Genomic DNA, 26623 nt, shown 5'->3' on the forward strand with positions numbered 1-26623 from the left:
ATGACAGACTCAATATCCCCCATGGAAGGCCTCACCCTCCCTGGGGAGCAGAAAGGGAATGGGAAAGGGGGTTAGTGGGGGTCAGGGGAGGAGGGGAGGAAGAGAACTGGGATTGACATGTGAAACAAGTTTGTTTCTAATTTAAATAAAAAATTTTAAAAAAGGATTTGATAACTTACCATTGTGAGACTGAGAAATTTCATGAAACACTTTTTTTTATTTGTTCTGTTTTGTATTTTGTTTTTTTAAGACAGGTTTTCTTTCTGTAAAAGTCCTGGCTGTCCTGAAACTGGCTTTGTAGGCCAGGGTTGATGGAGAATGTACTTCTATGTAAGATCATCTTATTGATTATTGAATAAAGTACTTGTTTGGCCAATGAGACAGCAAGTTAGATGGGACTAGGAGTCAAAGAGGATTCTGGGAAATGTAGTAGAGAAGTAGTGTTCCAGGCAGGAAGTGACATAGCAAGTAGACTCATATTTAAGAAAGGAGAAAAAGGAAGTGTCCCTTTTCCCCTCTGCTATTCCTCCAGCTTTGCAATGTGATCTACCAGCAAGGAGGGATGCCAATAAAGCATCTGATAAGTCTTAAAAAATATATAGATTTATGACAATTGAGACTGAGCTAACAGATGAGAATCCTAGTCATTGGCCAAGCAGTTTTGTATCTAATATGTCTCTGTATTATTTTGTCCATCCATGCAGCGGGCAGAACTCGGCGGCTGGCAGACACTGCACACGTGGTGGTAGGGCTCAGGCAGCTTTTGGCAGAAAGATTTATCATAACACTGGGTGGCCCAGAACTCACTGATGTCAACCTGTCTCTGCCTCCCTAGTTGTCGGATTCAATGTGTGTGCCATCACTGCCCAGAGAAATAGTTGTTTCTAAGAATATCAAGTATATATATTTTTGGGGTGGAGCACTGCACTAATAGTAACATTTAAAAAAAATAGTCGTTGGAAATACTCATTAAAAGAGAATGTAATGTGTATGGAGGAGTGCTCCTTGAGTCTTTGAAATCCATGCTATGCCAAGGCAGAGTAACTGAGTCAGACATTGGCATGTTTCTGATACTTTTTCTTTGTGATAAACTTCAGTGTGCTACACAAAATCACAGCCTGTAATAGATTGAGATCCACCATGTAATTGACAGTGTAGTGGCACACAGTTTTTCTGAAGGTAAAAGCTGAGGGATCATAGTTGCTGGTGCTGAGACTGAGTGTGATTAATGACAGATCCCATCAAGGCTCAGAGGATGCCATGGGTTTCAAATGTTTTACTGATGAAAAGTAAGCATTTCAAAAAACAGAAGGATAGAGCACACAGTTCCACTGTTGCTAGTGTAACTTTTCAGGCACTGTTTTCTTTGTTAAATAGGGAAATTAACTTAATTAAAACCGGGGAAAGTGAACAAGATCTTAATCAGAAATGTTTCCCTGACTCTCTCAGCAAAGCAACAGCCTGCTCGCTGTTGATGAGAGGCTCTTTCTGGTTCTTTGTGGGTCAGTCAAACATCCAGTGCTTTGGCAAATCCAAAGAAAAAACCATGTCACCAATATGTCTGAAACCTCTCTAGTGTGCTGCCCAGTTTCTCAAGAAGTGGGAAACACTGGTGGCCACAATCATCACAACCAGCCAGCCAAACTGCAGAAGCTGATTATTTTTGCCCCTAATTCAAAGCACAAGAAACAGAAAATTGAAAAACTACAAGCAGGAGCATAAACACACACACACACACACACACACACACACACACACACACACACACACAGAGTTTATGCTAAGTCAAAGAAGAACAAGATGTCCACTGCAGTGACCAGACAAAGTCTGATCAGCCACACACCAATGCTCCAAGCAGTGATTCCATTTTCCAAAACAAAAGAGGGGATAGATTTCACAGGCATTGCCTGACTCATGCCAACCTCCCTACAAAGCATCTTGATACCTGTGGTTACAGCCAGCTGCAGATCAAAGGAACTTTGCTAGAGCCCTGCTGGCAGACACTGTCCTTCACTCTGGGGCCTGGAAGGAAAGCAGTACTGTAGCTTTGACCGGGTCAGATCCCTAGACCTCTCAGAATTTCTAATGCTGCTTACTTCTTTGGTTGCAACTTAGTTGCAAAAGGAAGGATGTGTGACCTAACTGTTTTGTGTAAAGTCAAATGTATGAGAAATTCTGATGAGCACTAACAAGATAGGAAAAATGAAAGAATGAACCAGATAAGAAGGGGAGATTTAAATTTATTGCTATGGGACTTGCTGCATGCATAAAACATGGGAAAGGTTTGCATTTTTGTTGCTCAGCAGATGTTTTAGAAAGATGAAGCGTAATTGACTGGGATGTAAAGTTAATTAGTTGCAGAATAGTTTGTTGCCCTGGGCCCATTCCTATAACACCACTGCACCTGAAATTTGGCTCTGCACATATGTGTTCTCTTTTACGGTGGGAGGGAATTTTTCTTTAGTTTCCTTCCTGTTAGAGAAACCTGATCCATGCTGTCCACATTGTACTTGTACATGTCCCCAATTAAAGTCAGATCCATCAGTAGTCAAACAGATAAAAGAAAACAGAGTCATTTCCAACCTGAACTTTCCAAGCTGCTCCCTGTGCATCACAGGCCTTCTTCTAGTTTTCACTAATTTCCCAAGAGGAAAAACAATTCGGCCTTCTGTGCAAAATGAGATGGGTACATCGGCAGCATGATGGCCCTAAACAGCATTTTCTGCCTCAGAATGAGAATATTTAACCACGTTAAGGTGAATTACAACATTGGTAACAAAGTTGAGGTTTCTGGACCCATGCTGTCCTCTCTCTGGTTGTGTGAGGGCTCACGGTAAGTTGTGAGTTTTTCTTGCTCTGCACCGCAGGCGTTGTAAGTCGAACTTTGTTCAGACTGGGGAATTAGCCATGCTGAATACCAAAGATCATTTTTAAACATGCAGTTGTTGTGCCCCTCACTGTTTGGGGTCCAGTTCTATTTATTGCATAGCTAACTTCATACATGGTAAGTCTAACAGACTGAATTTCTCTAGGTTAGAGCAATTCATTGTTTTATGATTTTACCTTAACAGGCATGTTATTGTGAACATAGATCAAAGCCTTTTCAAATAATTGTTAAACCATTCTTAGGGCATGAGTTGGCTGACATGTGACTTCATTTATTATGCTAAATATCACAATAGTAGTTAAATTTTGTGATGTGAGATATATTAAAATCTATATATTTTGCACTTGTTTATAAACTCTTCTTCATTACCATGACTTTGCAGGTTTTTTGAGCCATAAGCAACTATTTGCAGTAAAAAAGGACAGAACCATTACCTAGGCTACTGCTGAGAAGGGCAAGATATGCCAACATCAATAACTATTAATGCAAAACACATTATGGTGAGCTTGGTCTACTCAATCAACAGGGGCATGCCTGGTGCGGCTGCTATTTCCATGTGTAGGTAAGAACTTCATTAGGATTGTTTTAGCAGATAAGGAAAAACCCAATCTCATTACTGCTTTTCCTGTCCCTCCATTACCCTCTCTAATTGTCTAATTGCTGAGTCTAATCTTCTATGAACTGGGAAATTATATAATCAGACTTGTTAGAATTTTGTCTAAAATTTAATAGGCTTTATATCAGAGCTTTGGGGAGTCTTGTAGGAGTAGATCATATGCCCTTTTAAAGTGTGTTTCAGCCTCTTGGAGCACTTCTCTTCATTAACTTGCTTACCCCACTTTAAAATTACTTGAATAGATAGTTCTGTCTCCCTGATGTGAGGACAATATATACATTATTCCACATGCCCTTTTGTAACGTATACATATCTCCTTGCCAACATATGGAGTTGCATCTCCATCCCTTGAATTTGGACTTGATTTACTTACTGGTATGCCCAACAGAATGAAGTATGAAGCAAGCTCTGTGGCTGTCAAGTCTAGGTCACAGAAGCGATGGTGATCTTAGATCACAACGTCCTTCTTTATATTCCTTTTTAGAATGCAACCAGTTCATTGTGAGAAAGCCAAGGACAGAGATTTGCAACATGGAGAATCTTCATGCTACTGAATTCAGTCTTTGACTCAGTAACCAAAGATGTGAGTGAAGGAACATCCAGACAATTGCAGTCCTTGGGCCATAAGCAGATACTCAAGTCTTCCCAGGGGTGATCTTATGTATCAGTGGGTAAAAATCAAGCAGTTCTCAGTGCATTTCTTTTTGATCTCTGACCTACAAAACCCATGATCATGGCAAAATGGTTGCCATCATATGTACTAGGTTTAGTGATGGTTTGTAATGCAACAATAGATTACTACACTGCATGATTCCATTTAGCTATAAATATTCTAATACATGCAGAATAAAACACGATTTCAAAATGGTTTTCACTGAGGCTGAAACTTTCCATCTTGAAGACAAACTTCTTAAGACAGGGGATAGGAAAAGTAAGATAAAAAAAAAAAAAAACAGGATACTTTAAGACAGGGTGTTTACAGGGAGGATAAAACAAGGGAAGTGAAACTTCCCATGCTTCAAAGAAGTTCCTTAACACATAAACAACTCAGACTAGCTACAGGAAGTCCCTAAAACTGAGCAGATTCATTAGGCTCACCTCCCCCCAAAAGTATATAAGTATATCTGAATGTGGCTGTCAGAGAGGCTTCAGTGTTTAAAGACACAGACCAATCAGTCTAGCAGAAGCAGAGACCAGAGAAGCAGCCAGGGACAAAAGGTACCAGTCCACATGCCTAAAAGAAACAAAGACCAACTGAGCTACCTAGAAGAGGCTCAGGCCAACTGAAGCACCAGGAATAGACACTTCCAACTTGTAGAGCTGCCTGCCGGCTGTGGAGTATACTCCAGGTTTCAAGCTTTTGTCACCTATGCTGGGACAGATGTTTAGTGATAACAGTTGTCTTTGAGTTATTTCTGCTCCCCTATTAACCACCATAAAACTCATTGGTTCACCAAAGTGAACTTTAGTGATACCTATAATTTTGTCTGTTGTTAGTTCCCTATCTGGGGTAAGTAAATGTTTACTCATGTCTTGCCAAGAATAGCATCGCACAAACAAACACAAATGCATGTCTCCAAATCTGTACTAAATGTTGTTTACTGTCTCACAGGGAATGATGACTATCTATGCTTCATTTCTATTCTGTTCTGTCCCATTTTTGCAAGACAGAGTTTTCTCTGTTTAGCTCAGGTTTTCCTGGAACTTGATCTATGGACCAGGCTGGCCCTGAACTCAGAGATCCGCTTGCCAATGCTGCCATTGCAGACCCATGTTCCACTTGTAATTTGCTCTAGAGGACGAGTCATTTTCACCCTGTAACTTCAGTGTTTAGGACACTGTAAACTATATATATATATATATATATATATATATATATATATATATATATACTGGAGGACAGTACAAATTTATATTGGAGGAAAGCTCAAAAATGAGGTTTATCATAATATAAGAAACCAATTATACTTTATAATGTAAACTAGTCCTGTTATTCAAAAGGAGACACCTTATGAGTAATGAGGATATTTCTTTGTGTCTGAGTAGCAGAATGATGTATAAATTCACAGCTAGTATTAATGATGCTATATAAATACAGACCAGTGATAATTTATGATGGCAAATAATGGAAGTGAAATCAAGCATGAGAATAGACTCACGTTAGTGCTTCAGAGTAATTATAATGAGGTGTAACTCCTAGAAACTTCTGGACTTCATCCATCACAGTAGCTGGGTCAGATCTCAGCTGTTGTCCATCAATAATTAGCAACTGCAAAGCCAAAAATAGTCATTTATGAAGAACAAACCTGAATTAAATCGACCAAGTTGCCCCTCTTGACCTCGTATGGCATTAATAAGTCAGGCCACTTTGAATAAGAAGAAAACATGCACTATGTAGAATACATTTAAATGTTGCTCTTTTTGCTTCTTTCCTAACAGATAATAATTAAAATTTTCCATAGAAATGGTTTTTGTGTTGGTGAATTATGAACTCGATTGATAAGCAGAAGTAAATGCAAATGTCTGTAGCTTTGAAATTGTAGTATAGGCAGGGGTTTCTCATCTCTACTGTATATAACCAGCTAACCATCCAGCCTACTAAATATCACCCCTAACCTTGAGGACAGTGGCTCAAGAGTGACCACTCAGGTGAAAGTATCCCTTCTATTGTTACAGACCATAACTGATAGGAAAACCAGGAATGAGAGGAAAATGTTTCTGACTTTCATGAAACTTGCCCAAGGGGATGTTTAAAGAGAGTGTAAATACCAAAGTCCCTCTGGAGCTTAAATTGCACCATGGGCTGAAAGGAAGAACACGGATATTTTTCTCAGATCTCACTGTGGTTCTATCCCATGTCTAAGGTCCTTCTCTTTATGGTCATCTAGTTTAAGAACCTCTTGTTTCCCAGTAAGGTTCTCACATGGTGGAGAAGCAGAATGAATCCATGTGGGTGCTTCTACAAAGTCTCTGGCTAGTTGACTTCCCTACTAGTTGTTGAGTTTCCAGTGTTGAATTATATGACATTTCTCTTGGGAAAATGTATTCCTTGAAACCAACTACTCATCAAAGAAATCTCCTAGCTGTGTGCTTCAGAGCCATCTAGCTACATCAAGTGTTATTAGTAAAGTAAAAATATGTAAAAGCCCCACAGTTTTTATGGCCTCTATTGCTACCTGTTTTCTGAGAATCTCATCTGTGTGTGTCAGTGCAATACAATTGTGATATGATAAGTGGAACCTAATTTCGTACCATTACCTGGGAAGTAGCAAAGTAGGTCAGCCATCTTTCTATGTGTACTGCATACCACCCAGGTACCAGACATCTCCTCTGCAAGGTTTTTAAATCAGGTGGGGCCCAATGTCCTGTTGTGATGACTTCGTAGAAATTGAACCTCAGGGCAGCTGGATCTTCATGGGATCGTTGGTGCTTTAAGGGAAAAGTAAAGTGTAGAGTTAGATTTTCTTTTATAATTTTTGCATAATTTTGTGTGCTTATGAACCTATGCATTTGGCACATTGCTTATGTTAAATAACAGGATTTCAGTAAATAACAAGTGATATGCAGATATATATTTAGGGTTGTTTTGCTTTTAAAATATGTAGGCAAAAGGCAGACACAGTGAAAGGATTTTCTACAAGGGTCTGATTAGAAATGAAAATATGCTAGAGATAAAAGTTAAATTTGATAAGCATAAATTCAGATGGACAGGGGAGGTCTCATATATTGCCTGGCCTACTGTGCCTTCCCAGTTCCTTCTGATGGTTTCTCTGTGTGGCAGATTCTGATGCCTAGCCATTGCTTAGATGTCCTACTCAAGTTAAGTTTGAAGTACTTTTGCACTCTATAGGTCTCCACCAAATATTATTTCACTCCTGCTTTTTAGTATCCAAGCCTAGTAGTCTTTCACACAAAACTACTATTTGACAAAAAAAAAGAGCCCAACTAAATGAGAGACAAATTTAATAATGCAGCTGTTTGAAAATGTGTTCATCTCATCTGAGGAACAACAACAACATTTATGCATATAAATGAACTAGTGTTGCATAATATCTAAAAGTAAATGTGGAGAAAAATCCAACCTAGAAAAAGCATGGTAATATATAGGTATTATGCCTGGCAATAGATGGGTATTTTATTTTATAAGTAAAATTTACATGTAAATTATTCTAGAGGAGTCAAGATAGCTTAGTGAGCGGTCAAAGATCAAGAGTGGAAAGTAACTGCCTGATGAGTGAAACTAATGTCTTGTTTGAATACATGCAGATGACATAACCAGTCCAAACGACAAAACGTGTAGCGATTCCATAATTGGAAAAATAATTGGGAATATGCGGTATATGCATATTAATAGAGTACAGCTGGGCTAAAATTTCTGTTATAAGCAGTAACCAGAGTGTGCTCAATCTGCTATTATTGACTTATGTAAGTTTAGCGTCAGATTTTCTTTATATGCCTGCAACTAAGATTAGCATAAAAATATGACCAGAAGGTCACAAAGGAACATATTTTATGGAAAAATAGCACTTTAGTTCCTCTGTGAGGTCCATTATAAAAATGTGTGGTAGAAATTACAGTGGCAGGTGACGTTCATGCTGGTTTCTGACTTACACCTGCTGAGCTGCAGATTTATGGCCCTTACTGGAAGGACGGGTCTAGCTAAGTAATAGGGTACATTATTTTGAAATGTGGAGCACTTTGGGGACCTTGCTTCAGCAATACAGTCAATAAAAAGTATTATCAGAAAAAATAATTCCCCTTAAACCTGTGTATCCAAAAAATTTATTTGGAAAGTAGTCACAGATAAGCACTATATTGTGTACATTCTATTTCATTCAAGTGATTTAATCTATATAAAACATTCATTTCAGTCTACCTTAAATAGATTAAACATTCAGCATTCTTTCTCACAATATCTGAATTTAAAACTTTTAATTAAAGTTTTCACCTCAGTGTTTTGATATTTTTTAATTAACTCTATTATAAAAGCCTTGCAAGTAAGAAATTCACACACCCAAATTACCCAGACCTAAAGTCTATACATCTTAATGAACTTCTATACAGTTAAATAGAAATTCTGAAGCTATGGGACTTCATATTTGATTTTATACTTTCAATATAGAACATATTTTATGCACTTATCCACACCAAAGCTGAAAAATCCATGCTAGAGTTAGAAATGGAAAAACAATTATCTTTTTATTCTCTTTCATAACTTACATTCATTGCCTACATTTGGCATTCCTATATCCTCTAATTTTTAGCCTTTCTTGTTCACTTTTCTGCATGTTATACATTATTTGCTGGCTAGTTTTATGTCAACTGGATACGGGCTAGAGTATTCTGAAAGGAGGGAACCTCGATTTCAGCATAGATTGGGGAGGAGCTCCCAAAGATCCACCCCTGGTCAAGAAGCTATTGGCAATTGATGGCTGCTAGGAAAGGGAGAGTCGCTTGTTTTTAGGAATGTGACTACTGGTAACCTGGTCATGCTCCTGTGGATGACTCTAGCACTCTTGTGCATATGGGCAGCACTACCTGGACTCAATGGACTAAAAGAAATAAAAATCAAAAAGACATAAAATTGGAAGGTTAGATGTCAAGGAATGTAAGTTGTGAAGTAAGGAGCGGAAAGGAACAAGATACTTTGTATATATGTGTAATATTTTGAGATAATAAAATATTTTAACCAAAATATACAAGCATTAATACACTTTGATGTTTGTAAAACAACAATAAAAAAGTGAACCAGCCTAGGAACAAACAAGAATGAGTAGAAATCAGCAGAGATATATTTCACAAAGGATTTTCTTTTTAAAATTCTACAGTGATCTCATAGTGAAAAATAGTTTTATTGACTCTCCGTTACATTATTTATATTTCACTCTAAGAACAAATAAAAATACCTTTATGGTAAAAAATAAATGAGAAGTTATAGGGCAAATCGACATAAATCCATTTGTTTTAAATACTACCTAATTCATATACAAATTGCATATACAAAGATTTATATGCAATTGTATCTTAGTGAAGGTTGCCATTGCTATGATGAAACACCATGACCAAAAGCAACTTCGAGATGAAAGGGTTTATTTGGCTTATGCTTCCATAGCAGTGCGCCACCACTGCACAACTATTACTTTATTCTGTTATTTTCTGTTTAAAATAAGTGTAGTGATTCTATGTGACTTAAATATTTAGTTCTTTATAGTTGAATGAAATGATGCATTCATAGATGAATGGATAGACAGACACAGTCTTTTTTGGCTTAAGAATTTTTATATTTATTTAATGATAAATTCAAGCTATACTTAAATGTACTTAGCACTACTCTTCTTCATTCATACCTGGTACCAAGAATATGCCCTGTCCGAGGGGTCAATGAGGATAGTAATGATCTTGGCTTTGGGAACAAGAGATGCAGCTCTCTTGGGAGCCTCTTCTGAGTGGAAGTAGTTAGCACTCTTTTCAAATAGGAAATCACTGGTAATGTTGGAAGGAGTAGGAAAAAAGTCCATATACCTGCAGGTAAGAAGAGAAAAATCAATTAGTCTGAGCAGTATTCTTTTTATTCTGCAATCCCAAATAGGAAGAATTTGAACAGGTCTTATGTTTGTTTGCATAAAGTTTAAATTATTGTGTCATAACATCATCCAAATACTCAGCATGCTGTGTACTTCTAATGTGAAAGCAACCCAGAATGTAATGAATGTAATGAAAGCAACTTCAGACTTATTTAAGGCAAAGGAAAGAGTGAAATAGATAAGTGAGGTGGTAATGAATGATGGGATAATACATTGGATTTGAGCTGATATTCCATGCAGTCAAAAACCAAGTCTAAAATTATAGATTATGCCTGTAAAGTACAATATTGTACCATCTTCCTTGACAGACACTTTAAATGGTAAATGTGTGTTTGCAGATTTGAATACTAAGTTTCTTAAGGTTAGACTGAAGATCATAAGACAGAAAGACATGAAAGTCAAAATAGCTATAAAGCATTAGACAGATTAAGGCATAGCTGCTGTTCTCCTTTTTAACTTCTATAAAATTTGGTAATATATGCAGTAATATCACATTATAATTTATCTGGAGTAATTAAGGGGCTATTTCCTGTCAGTTGATCCTGCAATGCCTCCATAGGTTCACTCCTCCATATGCTGTCGGAACATTCCTCTGTGTGTATATTATGGAATCAATATGTTCTGAAGCTAATTCAGTACAAGGCTTTAATTATGTGTGTAACCCTCTTTACAGCTCATCACTTCTCTCACCCTCAAATGTTCTAGAAAAAAATAATGAGAGCAATTAAGAATCCATAGAAGGCACTTATTTTCCTCTTTGACATTTGTTATTATGTTTCCCAAATGAAGAGTACTGAAGAATCTCATCTGTATTCTTGCTTAAAATTTTTTGTTCCATTTGAGCTCAGAGATAAGAGAAAACTGCTTTTCTTTCTTTAATAATTTACATGTAATTCCAAAATGTAAAAGTGAGATAGGGTAGTAATGTCTCAGAGGCAAAGTGAACACAGTTTCACTTGGAATGAGAAGTAAGATCTGCACACTGGCATTGCCCTTGTGAGGCCTTAATACTAGAAGGTTCATGTATTATGGTAAAGCAAAAAATTAAATGCTTCAAATTGTGTATTTAAAGCAATCTTTCCCATATGAGATTTGCCTTATATGCCTAGGGAATATAAATCTAAGGAGATCAAATCCAGGATCATAATTTCTTGGAAAATTAGGATACAGATAGAAAAAAAAATCATCAGACTGAATACCATCTCCAATATTAAGTTTATTCTACTTTATCTTGTGGAAAGTATTGTTATTTTAAGTGTTTGCTACCATTTATCAAGTGCTAATTAATGTTTCTTTTGTGTGTGTGAGTGGAATTGATATGGTTTAGGAAAAGCTCTATTATAATTTGCATGACAAATATTGCCTACATTGCAATACAACATACACAGCTCATGTGGTTAATGAAGATACATGTCCCAGAGAACAAAAATAAAGCAACCTCAGGCATCACTGTGAAGACAAATTATGTGTTTAATAAAATAAATGGAGAAACTGTAAAATAAGAGCATGCTTAAAGAGAATTTTAAATATCCTTATGAATAATTTTGATAAAAAATACCCCACAATGTTCGTTATTCAATCATATTAACTTACCAGAAAAATATTATCATTATTGCACTGTCCAAATCAAATTATAAGCAACACTGATTAAACATATCATCATTATAAATTAATTTCTAATTCACTGTGGTAGAATTGAGCATAACAAATTTATTCTGTAATTATGCAGATGCCATGCACACATCTGTAATTGCTCTGCAATGATGGAGCATGTGTTAATGTTGGAGTTCATTTTTTGTTGTTGTTATTCTTACCACTCAATTCCCTTGTGATAGTTGTTGCCATTAAAAAATTGAACTTCTTCAAAGGTTTTTGGGCTAGGGAGATTGCTGATGATGGAAGGGTGCATAAGAAGAAATAAATAAAGTGCAGTTGTTCCTGTTGCACAGAAAAGAAGACTCATGTTACATGTCAGGAAAAGAAAAGATTGGTTTAACAGTGTCATATTTTAACCAAAAATGAAATCCAGTAGACCAATTCTTTCCAATGTTTTCTTAGCACTAAATAGATGCACTTCATTTTAATAATAATCAAACTGGGGCCAGGTATTGATGCCGCATGCCTCCAATCTCAGCACTCAGGAGGCAGAGGCAGCCGAATCTCTATGAGTTCGAGGGCAGTCTGATCTACAGAGTGAGTTCCAGGAAGGCTCCAAAGCAATACAGAGAAATTCTGTCTCAAAAGACCAAACTACCACCACCACCACCACCACCACCACCAGCACCACCACCACTACCACCAGCACCACCACCAAAACCACCACTACTACTACTACTACTAATGGGTTTCCAGTAGTTTTGTGATTCTATTTATCTAAGTATCTGACTTAATATTGGTACATAGGCAAAGTAAAGTAGATGAGAAATCCATTCAAAGTAGAATTTCAGAAATCTGTGTTTCAATTTCCCTCTGGAGTCAAGTGTCATCGTTATAGGTAGCCTCTCTATTTTTTGGCTATTGTATTTGGTGAATCACTGCTTGACGTTTAATTTCAGTCAGGTAGATTGAAATACTTGACAGAAGTTGATATGATATTCATTATATGTCACAGGAGTGATGATGGGTGATAATTCTTGATCAGAAAAGCACATGTGTTGACTTCAATAAACTTGAAGTTCACATGTGTTCTTGAGTCTAGTACATGGATAATGGAAGGAGTGAACAGAGGCTTGAGTAGCTAAGGACACTCACAACAGACCTAAGGGAGCAATCACTTTGCATGCAAGGAATATTAAACATGTAGCATTTTAAACTTATTAAACATGTGGCCCTAAATTGATAGGTTAAATCTAATTAGTAACAAAACACTCCTTAAAATGGCAAGTGGATGGTATTTAAGTAACAATAAACACTGTTGCAGGTTTTAATTTCATGAGTCTTTTTTATGAATACTCTTTAATTAATTAATTATTCCTCTGAATAAACAAAATTATAGGTAACAGACATTCTGCCCCTTGAATGAGAACACCAAGCCCCACCCACTATGTATGGATGTCTTACACTGGGAGCTGTCAGCCAAGACATATCTTCTTTGGAAAGTGTTCTAAGACAACCTGCACACTGTATGGGTTATTTTTTATTTGTTTTAATAAATCTTGAAAAAACAAATAAAACAGAAACTCAGTACAAGTTAGAGACATCTGGAAAGAGGACACCTCAACTGGGAAAATACTTCTGTCAGGGTGGGCCTCTAGGCTAGATTAAGGGGAATTTTCTTGAATAATGTTTGATGAGGGAGGGGGGTTCTGGTTACTTCTGCATAGGTGTTCTTGGGGAGTAAGGCATAACACACAGATACATATGTGCTTGGAAGCAAGCCAGTAAGAAGCATCTCTTGGTTTCTTCTTCTGGTCTTGACCCCAGGTTTCTGCCTTGAGGTCTTCCCTTGGCTCTCTCAGTGATAGACTATGATCTGGGCATGTTAGTAATAAAACACTGTCCTCTAAGTTGCTTTGGGTTGTGGTGCTTATCACAAACAAACTAGGACACACAGGCTTTGAAAAACTAGTCCCTGGGCATGCTGAACCTGGGTGTAGTTTGTTTTCTTCCTTTCTTTCCTTCTTTCCTTCTGCCCTTCCTGACCTCCCTTCTTCCCTCCCTCTCTCCCTCCCTCTCTCCCTCCCTCCTTCCCTCCCTCTCTCCCTTCCTACTTTCTTTCTTTCTCTCTTTGCCTTTCTCTCTCTTTTCTTTCTTCCTTTTCCTCCCTTCTTTCTTCCCTTCTCCCTTCTTCTCTTTTACCCTCTCTCTCTTTATTTTTCTTTTTGAGACAAGATCTTAAGTGTGTGCACTCAGGAGTCTGTGAACTTGAGATGCATTTTTTTTCTGAAGCTTTTCTCATTCAGGAAGCATTTCCCAAGTGATTTGGCAAAGAGCCCCCAGGTGGTATAAATGCAGGGCTTGTGATTGACTCCTATGTAAGGCTTGTGGTTGGTGGCACTGGAAGTCATGTGCATAAATATATTAGTAAAATTAAAATCTGATCACAAGTGTGACTTTTCTTTTTAAACAATAGAATCAGGCTACAGATTAGTCTTGGGTTAGGTGGGGAAGCTGTTTCTTCTATGTATCACTTTTCATGTTGCAACACAATGCCCCCCTAAAATATTTTTTTTATCTTGCAATGAATTTATTTTTATCACAAATTTTTATTAGTTCTTTGAAAATTTTATACATTACATTCTTATATTATTCATCCTCTCTTTCCTCCTTCATGCCTTCCAGATCTATCTTCCCTAATCACTCACCCTTGTATATTTTAAAAAAATTTTTAGGCCATCAAATCCAATTTTTGCTACCTATGTGCTCTTAGATATATGATGTTCCATACCCTCTTATCTCTGAGCATTGGGAAAAGAGGGTTTGTTATGCATGTCTCATTTAGGCCTTCACAGTCAACAGTCCTCATAGTCTACAGCTTGACAAATTGTAGGTCTGTCTGTTAATTTTCATCTATTGCAAAAGAAAATTTCTTAATCCATGGGTATAATAATAAGTCACTAGTAGGTAGTTTAGTACTACTCTCATTTGATAAAGAAATAGTAGTAATTTCTCTTGTGAGTCCCACAGATTCATGGTACAGATAATGTTGCTAGGTATGGGTTTCATCTTGAGGAGAAGCCCTTAATTCCAATCAGAAAGAACTTGTTTACTCCCAGGATGTTATTGCACCAGTGTGTATGGTATGTTTTGCCATTTAAGTGTATTAGTTCTATGAATGCAGAGCTGGAAAAATGGATGATTTCCTTTCTCCTTCAGTAGCAGTATTCAGAATCATGGAAGTAAATCAGAATGGATGAAGCTTATGGGTCAGTACTAGCTTGATTTCTTCATGGTTTAAGACTCAAGCATGTGGTATCTTTAGCAATAGAGTTTTACCATCAGGTTCTATAGGGTAACCAATAAAATTGGCAATGGCTTGTAAAGTTGTGTTGATGTGACCTTCCAAAAATGGTATTTCCTTATAATTTTTGTATGGGTATTTTCAGTCTTTCTATTTTTCTCCTTTAATCCCTTATACAATTGCACTGTATCTCCCATCCCTTAAAAGCTTGACCTCCCAGACTTTGGTGAATTTCATGACCTCTATATATATTCCAGATGAAACACATGTAACTGAATATTCAAAGATCTTGTTTCCTTATTTCTTCCTCAATATTTTTGTTATTTCTATTACATATAGAAAGAATACTGAATGTTGTATAATAATTTTGTATTCTTCTACTTTACTGAATGCATTTATCAACTCCTTCGTTTACTATTTATATTCCCTTTATGTCTTCATTTATCTTATCAAATGTTCAAATGTTGTATTGAACAGGCATGGGGGAGAGTGGACATCTCGCTTTTTCCAGATTTTAATGCAAACACTTTGAGACTTTCCTCATTTAAAAAGATGTTTGCTGTGGTCTTGTTTTACTCAAATGAGTTTACTATTTCTGTATGTTGAGCAATCCCTGCATCTCTGGGATAAAGTCAGCTTGATCTTTATAGATAACCTTATTGCTGTGTTCTTCAATTCTGTTTCAAGTATATTATTGAGAGTCTGTGCATTCTATGTTCAGCAGCAAGACTGACCTATATTCTTCTATTTTAAATAGATCTTTGTCAAATTTTTGTATCATGGTGATACTGGCTTTGTAAAAATAATGCAGACATGTTCTTTCATTTTTTATTTATGAAATAGTTTGAGAAGTATTAGTGTAAGTTCTTTCCTTAGATTTGGTAGAATTCTATATGGAATCCATCTGACCCCTGGATTTTTTTAGTTAAAACATTTTAAATTACCACTTCTATCATATCAAATACTATGGGTATATTTAAATATTTTAACTTTATTTAGCTTTCAAAAGACATTGTATACACACACATAATGTTTTTTAGGATACATATTATATACATGGTTACCGTGTGTGTGTGTGTGTGTGTGTGTGTGTGTGTGTGTGTGTGTGTGTGTGTTCTTTTAGATTTCTCAATTTATTGAATAATATACATTTGTAAGGTATGTCCTCATGATTATGTTAAGTTCCTCAGGCTTTGTGGAAGTCTATTCCTTTGCATATTCAGTTTTGTTCCTTTAGATCCTCTCCCTGATTATTTTTGTGAATTTGACTAGATTTTTGTCAATCTTGTAACTTTTTGAAGAATGAACTCTTCACTTCATTGATTCTTTGTAATTTTTTATTTCTGTTTTTATTGATTTTAGCTCTGATTGTGATTATACCTTCTGACTTACTTTACAGGGCCATTGCTTTGGTATTGTAAGACATTAAGATGCATTATTAAGTTTTTGACTTGAGAGTTTTCATATTTTCTGATACAGGGCCATGGTACTATAATGCTTTGCTGTCTTCCATATGTTTGGGTATGTTATATTTTTATTTTCATTAAATTATAGGGATTTTTAAACTTCCTTTTTGATTTCTTCCTTGACACAAATATAGTTAACATTCAGGAGTGTGTTGATTTGGTTTCTGTGAGTTCATTTATTTTTTCCTGTCATTTCTATTGCTGTTAATACCTTGTTTTATTCCAGTGTGAACAGATGGAAGGCATGTTTTTATTTAAATTTCCCTATGTGTGTTGGGACTTGTTTTATATCCTAAAATGTGTTCAATTTTAGAGAAAGTTCGATTGGTTGCTGAAAAGAATGTGTATTCTTTAATGTCAAGTGAAATGTTCTATAGATATCTTTGAGGGCCACTTGACTTATGATGTCATTCAATTCCAGAATTTTTCGCTGCTAGGAAAAATTTGCACCAAGCTCCTATGCCAAGCTGCTGAAGACAAAAAGGCTATATTTTATAATCAGAAGACATAACATAGAGGCTGTAACTTCAAATCTCTGCAAAACAAAAATCAATAGCTAACCATGCTATGGAATAGTGTCTTTCTAAACATAGTATCTTCCTGAATATTTGATAATTTGATGTAAACCTTTAAATTCAAAAAGCCCAGAAAGACATAGTCCAAGTCCTAAAAATCAAAACAATCAATCCAGACTATTACACCCAGCAAAACTATCCATTAAAATTGAAAGAGAAATAAGTGAAAAACAGATAAAGGAATTTGTGATTACTATGGAACTAGAAAGACTATGTCAATCTGATTAGGAAAAACACACCCAAGAAATCACAGGCAACAAAAGCAGTGTGGACTGGTTGTTAGTCTCAAATACAGGACAAATGGATGGTCTCAGTCAAGTTTTTCCAGGGCTCTTGGTATATAGGTTATAATGGTGAGTTCCTGGTATGGAGCAAGCTTGAATCTGGGTCTCCGTACTAAGTAAGCAGGCTCCCCATTCCTTAAAATGGCAAGTAGATGGTATTTAAGTAAGTGGATGATATTTCATTGCCCAGTTGTTTTCATGCTGACTAGTGATGACTGACAATAACACTAAAAGCAGATGGAATTCTGGGCTTCCAGGTCTAGACACTAGCGTCTAGAAGGAGTCCAGATAGTAACTCCAGAAGATATTAATGAGGTTTCTATCACTCAAAGTTTAGATACCAAAGCACTAGCTGCACATTTCAGAGCTTCTGACTTTGAAAGACCAGAGGTTATTTAGCTACCAGGATGTGGCTAAAATGTTCCCAAAAATGTCTGATAGCATACACTTTGGAAATTACAAAAATGGTGAAAATATTAGAAAACAACTGAAGAGAAGTTTAAGACCTGAGAAGAAAAAGCTGCAGAGAGCCAAATCACTGAAACAGTGTGCCTTGTCACCTTGGAATTTCCAAATTTCATCCTATGTGTAGAGTCCTATCATTGGAGCTGTGGTCTACACCTGCAGAGGGCACAACTCCTGACTTTAAAGGTTCACTGCTTCCTCAGATCTGACCAACTACAGCAGTCAGTTTCCAGCTGTGAAAGCATGGAGCTTGCTGAGTGTCTAGAACTATAAATCACAGAAGTTTGCAGGTGTGGTACACAGTATCTCACATCTGCTGACCCTGGGAAGACAACCCCTTATTTCCATCCTAGAAGAGTGAAAGAGTCCAAGCCAACTCACTTGGAAAGAATTTAAAAGAGAAAAAATTCTTAGGCAAATCTAGCACCCATTTGAAGGTTTATTATTTAAGAGATACTCAATACATAAATCAGTGAAGGAAAAAAGATAATGAGAAATAGATGGTTAAGAAGTGAATACCATCTGATAAGAAGCTGAACCTCAGCCAGAAGAAACATCTCAAGCACAGGGAAAAATACAATTATTAAAGTTATGAGAGGAGTCTCAAGAACTAATCTGATTTGCTCCTGAAAACAATAGCTCACAAAGGAGAAAATGTGAGAGGAAGAACCACACATTCTAGAGACAAATGAGTTAAAGGGCAGACTGGAAAATGGAGTGGAACACGAAATCCAGGAGGTTCCTTTATTGTGTTTCAGACTTACAAAAATTACATTTAATGAGGAAAAAGAGAGATGAGAGTTGCAAGAGGCTTGCTATTTCTGAAGACCTACAAAAGAACTTTGAAAATTGATAGCTTAATATCTGTTAGGGGTTGAACATGGCTGGGTCAGGGCATAGATTATCGAATGCTTTAAAGTTATTGTTGAATATCCAATAATAGGTATTTTATGACCTCACCCAGAAAAAAAGAATTTTTTAATCACCCAATGACTGAAATTATACCCAACTCTGCCCTTGTGATTTGAGCCCTACACCTTCATGCCTTCAGAATCTAGAAGATGTGATGTGTCCCCTTTTCCCTCTGGTAGCAGAGAAGGAATGCACTTTGCCAGGGATCAGAGACCTATGGCTTGATGTTCCTAAAGTCAGCCATGAATTCTACATCTGTTGAGACAAAATGTTTGCATTTTTATCTTCTGTTTTTATCATTCTTGTCAGTCATTTGTCATACAACCCCTTTGTCCGAATTTGTGGAAATGGAAGAAAGGGTTTTGTCTTAGTAACACTCAAGAAAATCTGTTTTTACAGGAACAACCCTTTACTTTTAATTTGCCAGGCTGAGCCAGACAAATTATGAGAAATTAGTACTGAACAAATGGCACTTCAAATCCTTTGCTAAGTGTGATGATACTAGAAACCCCCTTTCATACTGGAAACACTGCTTCTGAGTGAGAGGGTGCAGAACAGTCTGGAGGAAGCTGGAGACATGGTGTGAAATGCCTTGCATCCCAGACTCCTCTGTCTTCTGTCCATTGTCATCCCCTGGCTGATCTCAGCAGAGGATCACATCTAGGATTCAGTAATGGGAAAATGGGATGTTACGTCCTTCTGTACTCCCAACTGTAAAAGGATTGTAAGGCCCAATTTTGTACTTCATGTTTATTGAAAGGGGTGACTGTATCATGCTTGGGTTGCTGAATTTTTAAAGTGTGCTCCCTTCAGAAGACTGATGATCTCTTGAAAGCAATGGATGTTTTGCTAATATCAAGGAAAGACATCTATGATTGGATGTTTCAAGTTATTAGAGCCATTTTCATATTAAATAATGTACCTATGTCATATGGATGTGGATATGCAGTTCCTCTGCTTTCTTTAACTTATTGTTTTATTTGAGAAAGTAAGAAAAAAAGCAGCAGGAACAACAACAAAAACAGCTGAAAGCTTTATCATTGCCACATGTATAGGCCACATAATAAAATCCAAAGGTATAACATATTGGTTTTATAAATACAAACAATAAGTAGAAAAAAGATTTATAGTTAATAACGTGTGGTTTTCTAGCATAACTAAGCAGCAATAATATTCAATGACAAATGATAGAGGGTCTGTCTTTAAATTAAATTTTAACAAAATTTTACAACACAGGGATGCTTTATTTCTTTACTATTTATTCTCAAGTTAGCGGTGCTGTAGGGAGTTGGCAGGAAATTAATGCACATTTTAAACAACAAAAACATGATATATCTGAAAATATATGTTGCTTTCCCCCCTCCCTGTACATGTGTTAATTCACTGTTGTAATACAATTTGTATTCCTAGAGGAAGAAAAGATTTCAACAGCCAATACCTAATAGTCTGGAAATTTTACCCACAACCTTTAAAATGATCTACTTGCTTGTATTACAAATGTCTTCACTGCAGCTTATTTATTGTGACTGTGTATTTTGTGTTATGGTTTGGGTTCTCCCTGATGAAGGTGCTTCAAGTCCAAGTAGTGAATTCAAGATACAGCAACTCCATAAAAACTTTAATTAATCAGGATATAAGCAAAGTATATAAAACTGTCACACACTGAAGAAAGTATAAAATATTCTAATTGAAAGTGTCATCTCATTGGTGAAATACTTTCATTCTCTTTTACTACATCCTTACAGTTGTCCTTCAGTGCACAAGAAAATACCAAGAGAGAATGGCCTAGGGAGATTGGTGCATAGCAGAAAACAAGCTTACAGCACATTAATACTTAATGATTGTTCTTAACAATACACATATAAAATAATTTGTTAGTAATAACAACCATAGTTCTGAACAGAAATCAATGCAATGCTGATGTACAGTATAAAACAGTCTGAGTCTGAATCATGTCATCCTTTCATAAGTCAGGGATTAATTAGGGAAAGCCACAAAAAGTAAAAAACCAGGGAGATTGTGGCACTTAAACTCAAAAATATCAAAACTTTGATACTTAGGTTAAACAATTTTAAACTCTATAGCTAAAACATTTAGAGTTCAAGTCTAACTAATGGCAACCATAGGGTCTTTTGAGGCTTGTAGGATAACAGAGGAATCATGAGAAGGTGCAGCATTTGTTCAAAGAATTTGCATAGGACACAGAACAAGATCCTATAATGTAATTCCACCAAGTACTTAATAATGACAACAAGGCAAAAAGCATTACTGCCCAGCCTTACCTGTTTTCTGAGGCCCAATTACAAGGAATTTTGGTAAATGATCACACGTTTTCTCCCTGGACCAGATGTCTTTGTGTCGTTTATCATCACATGGATTCTGCAACAAAGAATAACACATCTTGCTGAATACTGCTTCCTGGCTGCTGTGTCTTAACAACCTTTCAAGTAAGACAGGATGAGATTCTTGCCTGATCTCCTAGAGCTGGGCATTACATCCAGTTCTGGTTCTTTGATTCTCAAATCCTTTCCGTGTGCAATGATTAGCTGGTTCCCCCACCCAAAGATTCGTAGAGCAAAGCCTCAAATCAGTTCCCTGTGATGTTCATGTGATCCATGACAGATAGTAGCAGAGACTCTGCTCTGTCTTGGTTTGTATTTTATGTCTTGTACATCAAAAAGGCTAGAACTGACTGAGCCTCATTCGAGACTATAGTTTCACAGCTTCTTTTCTTTTTCTTTTTTTAACATTGAAACATCTATGTATTAGATTCTGGGTCCTTTTTTTCAATGCAAGATGACTTTCTTTGGGAAATGTTTCTGAAGTAATACCTATTAGATAAGTTGTTTTGAATTATAATTTTTCCTGCTACCTTGACAAATAGGTAAAAAAAAATCAGTTTCCTATAAGACATCTTTCTAGGAGAGAGTAGACATTCATCCAATTAACTATGCTAGATCTGTCAAGAAATGTTTATACAAATGAGCCTCCATTTTTCAATTAGAGAACACAAAACTGAAACCTTTTATGTCATTTCAACACTTATTACATAATTTGTTTATTCTCACTGATTTAAATTTTTATTTTAAAAAATAAGATGGTAAAAGTGTTAAAATGGAGAATATGTTATGTCAAGGATATGTTCTTTTTCCTTAAAAGATCACTTATTTATTTGTTTGGGATATGGCTGGTCCCAAACTCTTGTGCTCAAATGATCTTCCTGATTTGAATTTGCAGGTACTTGGGATTACAAATACATGTCACTGTGATTTTAAATATATTTTTACATTTATAATTCATTTGGCAAAAATTATTTTCTCCAAATAACAAACAGTTTGGCATATTTTTCAACATGTTTCAAACTAATTCCTCATGTAATTCAGAGGTCTCACAAAACTTCTCATTGACTCACACTCATGGTGTTCATTGTACCAGTTAAAAAGCAAGAAGACACTCTGGCTGCCTGGCTAAGAAAAATGCACCTGAGAGGATGAAAACTCAGATAGCCACATACATCTGGGATCCCAGGTACTTCAGTGGCAGAAGTGGAGATGGAAAGATTATGAGATCAAGATTAGCTGAGAATTTTCTCCCTCAAAACCAGTCCAAACCAAAGTAAAGACATGAAGAAGTCCAAGCATGCAAAATTTGAAGTTTGTTACCCTTAGAAGTTTTAGAGATGGAGACATCTGATGAATGCTAGGATATCCTGTCCCTTGCAAAGGTAAATTTTACCTATTCAACCCTAACTGATAAAATGGAAGCAGAGTGCTTTAACAGTTTCTTTGGGATTTGGAGGCAGCAAGTTTTTGCAGAAATCTTTGGATGTATTTCTAGAGCAAAGTAGGGGTTTCAGCCATGTATCCTAGAATGCTTATTCTGTGTCATCAATTGTTACATGATTTCTGGCAAGCCACTGAAAGGAAACCCAATGCATGTCACACCCCTAAGGGCTATGGCACAGTCTGTCATTTGAAGCAGATAATTCAGTTTCTGGTATGTGACCAAGCTCTGAAAGCAGGGGATTTTTCCAGTCAATAATGTAATGTTATGAATATTTTCTTCATCAGAAACTGGTATTCCTATCCCATAAATCATAATTCTAGGTGTACCTTGATAGGGGAAGTCCTTCTGTGTATATATTTGCCTTAGTGGTGATAAATAAAGAACTGTTGGCCAATAGGGAAGCAAGATGTGTGGGGCTAGGAGTCAAGTAGGATTCTGGGAAGTGTAGTAAAGAGGAGAGTCACCATGTGATCCCAGGAAGAGAGGACACATGCTGCTGGTGTCCTTGATAAGATAAGTCTTTATAAAATATATAGATTAATGGTTACAGTTGACACTTAAGACAGAGCTAGCAAATAAGCAATCCTAGTCGTTGGCCAGCAGCCCTGTAAATAATATAAGACTCTGTATGTTATTTGGGGGCCCTAACGTGGCAGTGGAACTCAGGTGGGTGGCAGAAAGAGCTATCATTACAGTACCCAGCAACACTTCTTTCTAAGATGGAAGTGACAAATCTGGAATTGGTCTCCAGTAGATCCAGGGAACTCTGACAAGCAAGATTGTCATCCCCTGTCACCTGAATTTTCCTGTGGATGCCTCTTAAGTCGTTTATTTCTGTACTTTCATGATAGGTTTTCTATAATTTACTGAAAAGAGAAAACCAAGTGTTGTTTGTGGATGGGTTGGCACATATGTTGACCGAAGCCTAAAATGGGCTCTTGCTACAATGTAGTTCTATGAAAAATGGTTGTTAAAATTGCGATGTAGGGATACCTTTCAAGTGGCAGACTTCAGGGTAATATAACAAATTTTCAGAAATCCTGGAGGTCTTCAGACTTGTAGGTGTGCTTGAGCTTATCCGAGAAAGGAAGTAAGATAGCCACTGTATAATGAGAATGGGACACTCAGTCTACTACGCTACTGGGCGCTCCATAGTCAGCTCAACTGTAAATTGCAAAGGACAACAATCATGATTTGAAAAGTGTTGCATTACAACCAGAACAAAGTCTACTAGTGTTTTTGCCTTGCAGATTAAACTACCTTTGCTCTAGCACTGTCCTTTTTTTTATGTTTTGACAAAAAGCCTGGAGAAATTCATAATTAAGAGCCAGAGGAGTAGAACATAGCTGTTTTTATAGCATCTGGTCCTCAGACAGTGCTGGAGCCACCAGGTTAGACTTCTGGTAATAAAAGAGTGACTCAAAGTGAGGATATCCAAAACAGAAGACAAGGAGGGAGGAGAATGTACTGACTACAGCTTTAGCACCAAATGTAGCAACCGGGTTACAGATCCTCAGAATATACATCTTTTATGTTTCCCTAGGAAGTATGTTTTTGAAATTGTGTGAAAACTGCCCACTTGAAGTGAACTATTTCAGGAAATGAGGGAAAGTTAATGGACATGTGGCATTTCCTGTGGAGGATACTTTTCTGTCCACTGGAAATGCCAACTGTGCTGCTTCATACTACTTCTGTAAGCAACAGGCCCTCCCAGACCTTCAGCTGTAAATAATGCTGAGGGGTGGCAGATTGAAAATTGCTCTTGGCTGGTTGATGAGTGCAATGTGAGTGCCAGGGAACACTATGCATGTCCCTCCTGCTCTCCACAGTGGCTCATATCTAATGCTTGATATGAGGGTACATGAGGACTCACTCCTCTCAGGAGGCACAGTTGTCTCTGTGAGCAGTCTCCCATGAAGGGCAAGGCAGGGCTCGATTTTGTTGAGATCACATTCTCAGTCAGACCTTTCCCTTTGGTTGGTCCATAATTTCCTTTATGGATTTTTCTTCAAAATATTTCCTCTGTGAATCCTCCTAAAGGATACCATTTATGGCAGGTGCCATTCACATCTCATACAGTTCAAGGATGCAAACAATCTAAATATACTTTATTTACTTCCTCACATCCAATCATAATGCCATGAAACATAAATATGTAAAGACTAGCATTTTTTCTTTTTATTGTTTGAGAATTTCATATATTCATAATATGTGCTTTGATCAAATTAACTCCCGTGTTCCACCCTATAATTCCTCATCACCACTTTTCTTTCCCAGTTTCATGTGCTCTGTTTTTAAAATCCACTGAGTTCCTTTAGTGCTACCTGTATGTACCTGTGTTCAGGACCATCTACTGGGGCATATGTAGCATCTCATAGCCTGGATCCCTGACAAAGACTCTTTCTGCTAGGAGTCATCAATTGTAAAAACTCCTCAGCCATGGTGAAAATTCATTAATATCTCCCGCTTCCTTGCTAGGATTCTCAGGCATGATCTTGAACAGGTCTTGTACATGAATGCTCTGGTAAGTGATAAGTACATAAGCACTGTCCCAAACACAATGAACTCACACCTGCAGCTGCCTGTTGTATTCAAAGAACAGTTTTGTGGTAGTCTCCTACTACCTCTGGCTCTTACAAACTTTCTCTCCTCTCTTGCTGCATTACTTCTGAGCCATGGGGTTGGGGGGATGATATACAGTTGATGCATCTTTGACTAAAGACCAATAATTTGTGAAGACAATTGTAGTATGTGATAATTTACCTTAGAAAAGATTAAGCTATATTTCTTGGATTTTCCAATAAATTTATCTGTATAACACTCCAAAATGGAGTGAAATGTAAGTGGTTAAAGTCAAAATTTCTTCTTTGAAAATGTAAAAAGAACAGAAATTTCAATTTACATTGACTATCATCTATGTCCTAAAATATTTCTTTTCATTATTCAATCTTTTACTCTAGGCTTAGCTTAATGCTCTAGCCATGTTTTTTGCAGTTACAAAGATGGGTGGACTTTTATCTTTTTTATTTTTTACTTTATTTAATAATGGAAAAATGCTTATTTTGCTTAGTGCATAGGTCTCCAAACCAGAGATTATATTTCACAGCCTCTTTTGAATCTGCCTTCTGATGAAAAAGACTTAAACAATTAAAAGTGAGACAGATGATATGAAGTGTCTTTTAAGGTTAAAGCCACCATATCTGTTTTCCCCTTTTCAGTTATTGTTGGCTATGAAAATGGCTATAACTGAAGAATGAGCCTGGCTTGCACCCAGAGGTAGAAACTATAGGTAGGAGAACTTACTGCCTAAGGCACAAGATTACTCTATGGAACAGATGTATCTATATTTCCTACAATGTTCCCTTTTGGATAGTTAGAGAAGTGACAATCACATTTCTATCTTGTTTCAGACAAGGTTATTTTAATGTCACTGTACAACATCACCTATAATCTAATGTAATGTGTTTCAAAGGTCCTTTCTTAAAAAATAAGGAGCTTGTGATAGAGTGTGAATCAATACACTCTTTGCTTCAACTGGAATGTTTTGCTGTGAGCTATATTGAAAAACAGCTGAAACAACCAGTGTTCTTTAGGGAATACAGTCAGTTTACCCTTAGCATATGCTTCTTCTCTCATCGGTGTATCAGGAAGAAATGGTTTAAGCCTGCTCATGGACCACGCTGAGCAGCACTGTTGGAAGTATGATTGCTCGGACCACCTAGGGCCTCCATCACACTGCATTCTCTATCATAGAAATAGGAGAGTCCTCTTCGGAGTCTTTGAATAAATTATTTTCTTGTTCAATGCCCACATTTTCAACCAATGCTTAGTCAAACTTTTGCCATTTTTTTTTCTGGCTTATGTTAATAACCACTGCAAACTTCCCTCATCCCAGTCAGCAGGAACATGAGCCCAGGGGGCTTACGATGCTTTAATTAATGTTCTTAAATCCCTGGACCTCAGTTTCTTTATTTGTAAAACAATGATTACTAGTTTCGACCACATATGGTTTTTTGTGCCCATTAAATTCATTACTAGCTTTAAAATAATAAAATCATGCTGTATGTCAAAAAGCGCTTATTTTATTTCATACCAGCCTTTTCTTTCCCTTTGTCCTATTAGTTATTCACCTTGAACAAAGGAAGTTT

The 26623-nt window shown here is 36.8% G+C and overlaps 1 protein-coding gene across 1 annotated transcript in view; it reads right to left on the reverse strand.

Annotated features, from left to right (window-relative positions):
- The window catches only part of LOC100762108 (bifunctional heparan sulfate N-deacetylase/N-sulfotransferase 4), a 274005-nt gene that overhangs the window by 10534 nt on the left and 236848 nt on the right, over positions 1-26623 (reverse strand). The window contains exons 7-11 of the mRNA XM_027395414.2: positions 20972-21068; positions 11902-12025; positions 9851-10025; positions 6762-6932; positions 5663-5772 (exon numbers count right to left, since the gene is read on the reverse strand). Of these exons, the coding sequence (XP_027251215.1) occupies positions 5663-5772; positions 6762-6932; positions 9851-10025; positions 11902-12025; positions 20972-21068 (677 nt within the window). The remainder of the gene's footprint in view (positions 1-5662; positions 5773-6761; positions 6933-9850; positions 10026-11901; positions 12026-20971; positions 21069-26623) is intronic.

This window comes from Cricetulus griseus, assembly GCF_003668045.3.
Source record: "Cricetulus griseus strain 17A/GY chromosome 1 unlocalized genomic scaffold, alternate assembly CriGri-PICRH-1.0 chr1_0, whole genome shotgun sequence".
In the NCBI taxonomy this organism is placed as follows: Eukaryota; Metazoa; Chordata; class Mammalia; order Rodentia; family Cricetidae; genus Cricetulus; species Cricetulus griseus.